This window comes from Humulus lupulus, chromosome 4 (assembly GCF_963169125.1).
Source record: "Humulus lupulus chromosome 4, drHumLupu1.1, whole genome shotgun sequence".
Classification (NCBI taxonomy): Eukaryota; Viridiplantae; Streptophyta; class Magnoliopsida; order Rosales; family Cannabaceae; genus Humulus; species Humulus lupulus.
Window position 1 is genome coordinate 82,341,522 of NC_084796.1, and position 6,000 is coordinate 82,347,521.

At 40.8% G+C, this 6,000-nt stretch overlaps 1 protein-coding gene across 1 annotated transcript; it reads left to right on the forward strand.

Moving 5' to 3' along the window:
- Nucleotides 1–254: 254 nt before the first annotated feature.
- Nucleotides 255–2,050, forward strand: LOC133830591 (transcription factor MYB41-like). The gene is made up of 3 exons (XM_062260600.1): nt 255–510; nt 620–749; nt 1,014–2,050. Exons 1-3 carry the CDS (start codon nt 378–380, stop codon nt 1,993–1,995), a joined length of 1,245 nt encoding a protein of 414 aa, XP_062116584.1. The 5' UTR covers nt 255–377; the 3' UTR covers nt 1,996–2,050.
- The last annotated feature ends 3,950 nt before the right edge of the window (nt 2,051–6,000 follow it).

Here is a 6,000-nt window from a genome sequence, read left to right on the forward strand (position 1 = left end):
ATTGATAACCCAATTATATAACTAAAACTAATTAATTATTTGTATGTACAATTATTGGTGGTCCAAAGTCCAAACCCTATACAGTAAGCTCATATCTGTTCAAAAGACACATAATTTAATATTTACAAAAATCCCTACAATAATAAAAATATTTGTCACTGTCATGATTGCAATTTCTGTTTTTTACAATTTTTAAGCTTTCATTCCTTTTTCATTTCTTCTATTTATATACATTTATATTTATATGAAGGGTTAAATTTGTCTCTTTGCAAATCGCTATATCTTATCATCTGTGTGTGATAGCTCATCAGTACCGAGCTATAGCACATTAAGCCTCTCCACCAAACGCTGTCGTTCTGATTGATCGTAGTACGGACATGGGAAGGAATCCTTGCTACAACGTCGAAGGGTTGAAGAAAGGTGCGTGGACACCAGAGGAAGACCAGAAGCTTCTTTCTTACATTCAACAACACGGCGAAGGAGGCTGGCGTTCCTTGCCCCATAAAGCTGGTAATTATTTGATTTAATTAGTTCATTTGTAATATATGTTTGCGTATATATATATATATATATCAATATTTGTAATTATATATGCATACCATGAATGATGTAAATTAAGGGCTTTCGAGATGTGGAAAGAGCTGTAGATTGAGATGGGCTAATTATTTAAGACCTGATATTAAGAGAGGGGAGTTCAGCCCAGAGGAAGAACAGACTATTATTCGACTTCATTCTATTTTAGGCAACAGGTAAACTATTATTTTTTTATCATTATTATTAGCTTTTTAGTTTGTTTTCCAGATTTTAGATTTGAAAATTTTGGATTATTCTTAGATTTGGCATTCCTAATAATACATTACTAAGTTCATTAGCTACTGTAGGTAATTACATGTCCTAATATATGTGTGAATGTGAGTTTTTCTTTTTGAACGGTATGGATGTGACTTTTTCATCACGAATATTTATATTAAATAACTAATAAACATTTGGATTATATTTGCATGGCCGGTCAGGTGGTCCACCATAGCCAAAAATTTACCTGGGCGAACGGACAACGAAATCAAGAATCACTGGAATACTCGACTTAGGAAACGCTTGATCCAATTGGGAACATATCATAATCCTAATAATAATTCTTCTTCTACTACAAGTACTCAATTGGCAAAAAATGATCTAACTGATCCACCAAATTCCAAAGGCTCAAACATTTCCACTACTAGTACTACTACTACTACATCAGCGCATCAAATACTCAACGAGCTAGCTGCTTCTCCCAATCTCAAATCCTCTAATTGCCTTGCTTCACTCTTATCCCGACCAATCGGTGGCAGCGGCGGCTGCAGCGACAACGCTGAAGGCAGGGATAAAAAGGTCTTAAATTTGGCCACTGTACTTAACAAGGTGGCCACAACTTGTTTAAAAAACAATGAACTACAAAGTTGCCCAATTCAAGAAGCTGTAAAGACAGTTCTATCTAAATCTTCCACACCATCGCGTGAAGCTGCCACCAATCATAGTGAAAGTTATAGTATTTCAATTCCGAACATTAATTGGGCCAATAATACTAGTTGTATGGAAAGTCCTAACGCAGAGACAGGATCAATGGATCAAGAGTCAAAGTATGTCAATTCTGCCACGTCACCTCGGGTACTAGTATTGAATGAGATGGCTTCAAAGCTGGCTCATATGAAACGACGTCGTCCTGCGTTGCTTAGCAGCACTGACTGGCGAGCAAGAGGTGTTCTGTGCGAGCCCATGGGCTCACCTGCAGCAGCAATCCCGGCTGAGTCACCAGTTTCCCAATCAAGTCACGATGTGTGGCTGCTCCATGACATGGGATTCGACCCTCAAGACTTGTTCTCTGAGGAAATTCCTAGTGCCAAGGATGATTTCAACTATAATACGGTTAGTGATGCTGGTGATGATCTTGATCAAGTTGATCAGTTGATGAGAAACTTGATAGTAAATTTTGGAGATGATCTAATTTATTTGTAAACTTGTGACCTATTGAAATCAATGGTGGCGGTATACTATAGATGGTTCGGATAAACCCATTATTTACATTAAAAGTAAGACTATAATAAAGTTTGAATTTTAAATCGATTATGAAGAATACCAAAAATATTTCATATTTATTTTTGGGGAAATACCCCTTACCCAATCTTTTATTAAAATGCCATTTTTTTCAAAATACTCATCTCTTACCTCTAATTCGAAATCGTACATACTTTGGTACCATATACCTAAATTTGGCCAATAATATTTTATCAACACTATTACAAAATTTGGCTTTCCCGACACCCAACCACGACAGTCAACATAATTGCTTAGCAGGACTCTACCCTGACAGTTAAAAACTGTAGGCATAGAGAACAACGCCGACAACTAATAACTGTCACCGTTGCTTTTGACTGTCGTTATTGACCCCAATGCCGACAGTTAATTCGAGACCAATGCCGACAGTTAAAATGTGTTGCTATTGACCCCAATGCCGACAGTCAATTCGAGACCAATGCCGACAGTTAAAAGGTGTCGCTATTGACCCCAATGCCGACAGTTAATTCAAGACCAACGACAACAGTTAAGCATTGTCGCTATTGACCCCAACGCCGACAGTTAATAAAAGTCCAATGCTGACAGTTATAAAATGTCGCCAAAATTCAAATAAAAAATTATAATTAATGAATAGTATAATTTTAAAAATAAACTAAATTATGTAAATATATATTTAAAAAAAATGTATTTATTAAAAACTTTTAAAACTAGATTTTTTTTGTTTCTAAATTTTTCATATTATTAACTTTTATATTTATAATAATTTTTAGATCAAAATTTAAATTTATCATTCTTTAATATATTTATAAAATTAACTACATTATTAACTATATTATTCTTTAACATATTTAAAAAAATTGTATTAGTTAAAAAAGAGTTATTTTATTAATTGTAAAAATATTGTAAAAAAATTAATGAATAGTATAATTTTAAAAATAAACTAAATTATGTAAATATATATTTAAAAAAATTATGTATTTATTAAAAACTTTTAAAACTAGATTTTTTTTGTTTCTAAATTTTTCATATTATTAACTTTTATATTTATAATAATTTTTATATCAAAATTTAAATTTATCATTCTTTAAAATATTTATAAAATTAACTACATTATTAACTATATTCTTCTTTAACATATTTAAAAAATTTGTATTAGTTAAAAAAGAGTTGTTTTATTAATTGTAAAAATATTGTAAAAAAATTAATGAATAGTATACTTTTAAAAATAAACTAAATTATGTAAATATATATTTTAAAAAATTATGTATTTATTAAAAACTTTTTGTACGCCCTAATTTTCCCACGGGCTGATTAGCAGGCCGAGCTTCGGACTAATCATGGTTAGTCCATAAACATCCCCCAGGTCGGAGATCCTGTCTTGAGGTCGTACCCCCTTAGCTCGAGGAATCCTCAAGGACTCGCCAAGACTCCCAAGACTGGAGCGAGGAATCGAAAGGCCGAAGGTCGGGTCAGGTGCACAGCTCGTGGTACGAGCTGGATATGGAGGCCATGACCCTTTGTAAAGTCAACACACGCAAGATAAACGTGCATATATCTGACATCACGTGTCCGATATCTCCCTGACTTCTCGGACACACTGCAGGAACGTGCGTGTTCAGACACCCACGGCTGGGTTGGGTCGTGCGGCCCATTATCTCCTTATATATCGATTTGACCATACTTATGTGTCAGGTTTAAGAATTAATCATGAATGTCACAGAGTTGATATGACAAATAAGAAGGTCACAGGATGACCTCCTTACCAACTTCCAGGTGCCTTCTCCTATAAATATGGAGACCCTGGGAGTTGATAGGGGTTGGAACAAATAGTCTCTGGAGAGATATACTTTGTAACAAAATACCCAGAATATATCAATAATATTGACTAGTGGAGTAGAAGGATTTTAACCTTTGAACCACTTAAAAACGTGTCTCGAGTCACCTATTTCATTCACTAAGATCTTATATCTATTACGGTTCTATATTTGGCACTAATCCTCTTCTCTCTCTCTCTTAATTACATGTTGGCGAAGAACTGCGTCAACAGTTTGGTGCTTTCATTGAGAGCAAGTTCGATTAGTGTTGCTACAAACATCTAACTATGGTGACTACTCGATCCAGGCATGGCAACGAGACACAACAACATGATGGGCAGGAGGCTCATCATACTGCCATCCCTGATGAACAAATTCCTGAAGTCCAGCAGCGGCCAGGAAAGCAGCCGACGGGCCAAGACGATACTGGTAGTTCGGCGCCCCGGCCACCTAATCCAAACCCGTGTTATTATACTGCGGTGGAGATGGAGAACGCTCGGCTGAGGAGCCAGTTAGCAACTACTAGTCGGCAGATCCAGGATATCCTAGCCCGATTACCCCCTCTCACAACCAACGTTAACGTTGGAGAGAGGCAAGGTGAGGCTCCTAAGTCTCACCGGGGTAATCGATCCAAGCATAGCCGTTCGGATAGACTTCCAGCAGCCAACTTCACCCCTTCATCGCACCATCGAGACGCAAACCTCGGGGAAATGCCTGGGACCGGACAACAGCAATACAGCCGTTCGGTTAGGACGTCGACTCCTAGCTCTCAACCATCCTCGAGGACGCCCAGGAGAGCTCGAGGAAATTCCCGGAGGAGATCCGGGGAGGGCCCACGACATCAGCCCGTCCCCGAAGACCGTCCTGCGCCCCGTTCAGATCGCCCGGGGCGGGACCAGGAAGTTGGCAGGGCCGAAAGGCCCCCACCAAATTTAATCCGTCCAGACGGAACCAGGATCGCTTCTCCAATCAGGCATCCTCCATCTCCGATCAGATATCCGTCTCCTCCTCGGCCCGTTCGAGACATCCCAGCTTACGGGAGTAGTAGGAGAAACCCACCATCAGTGGGACCTTCCCGGCGTAGCAGGGCGCCGGAAGAAAGCTCGGGTCCTCACCACCAAAGACGGACTCTAAGCCTATCCAGCAGGAGTCATTGGACCGGCAGTCGCCGGAGTGATCTCTCTGGAGGAGACCTACGTCAGCGACTAAGTTCGGCACAAAGCCACCAGACCACCCAGGGAGGCGACCTTCGAGATCACCTCAACTCTCACAGAGAGGATCGAGCTAGAGATGGTAGTCAGGCTCGCTCGGGGGGGCCGATCCGAAGTACGTAACGGAGGGAATTCCCTAAACAACCTATCTCAAGATAGGAGGGGCAATAACCCACCTAATATGTACAATGGATCCGGAGCTGTTGAACAGCCCCGGAATAACCAAGGATCTCAGGACCAAACCCTCGAGCGCCTAACTCAGATGGAGGAACTGTTGAGGAAGCTCCTGTCAGAAAAGGAGAAAGACGAATATGATTTGGGAGATGAGATGGAACTCTTCGCCCCCAACATAGCAGCGACGACATACCTATCTGGTTTCCGTATGCCTCACTTATCAAAGTTCAACGGGGACGGAGATCCGTCGGACCATTTAGGGATGTTCAACACCCTGATGATGGCCCATAACATTGGCCCGGAGCTGAGATGCTTGATCTTCCCTTCCACACTGACCGGACCTGCCAGACAGTGGTTCAAGCAAAGTAAAAGACAGTCGATCAGCTCCTGGAAGACCTTCTCAGCTAACTTCAAAAGGGCATTCCGCGCCTCCTAGGCCGCCCGTGTTCAGGCTGACTCCCTGGCCAATGTGAGACAGCAGCCCGGTGAGACGCTGAAGGCTTATCTGAGCAGATTCGCGAACTTCGCTGCCCGAGCTAGGGACGCGGATGAAAGCTCCAAGCTCATGGCTATGAGAACCGGAATCCTTGTCGGAGGAGATCTCTGGAAGGATATACAAAATAAGGGAGTCAGTTCGGTCAACGAATTCCTTAATAGGGCCCAAGAATGGATAAATTTGGAAGAAGCCGAAGCCGAAGCCACGGGAACCAGCTAGGTTCCCGAGCAGCCCGCTGGAGTGGGGACGA

Coding starts and splice junctions, on each gene's coding strand:
- LOC133830591 (XM_062260600.1), top strand. CDS start 378: ATGGGAAGGAATCCTTGCTACAACGTCGAAGGGTTGAAGAAAGGTGCG. Junction 511..619: donor TTCCTTGCCCCATAAAGCTG/GTAATTATTTGA, acceptor ATGTAAATTAAG/GGCTTTCGAGATGTGGAAAG. Junction 750..1,013: donor CATTCTATTTTAGGCAACAG/GTAAACTATTAT, acceptor ATGGCCGGTCAG/GTGGTCCACCATAGCCAAAA.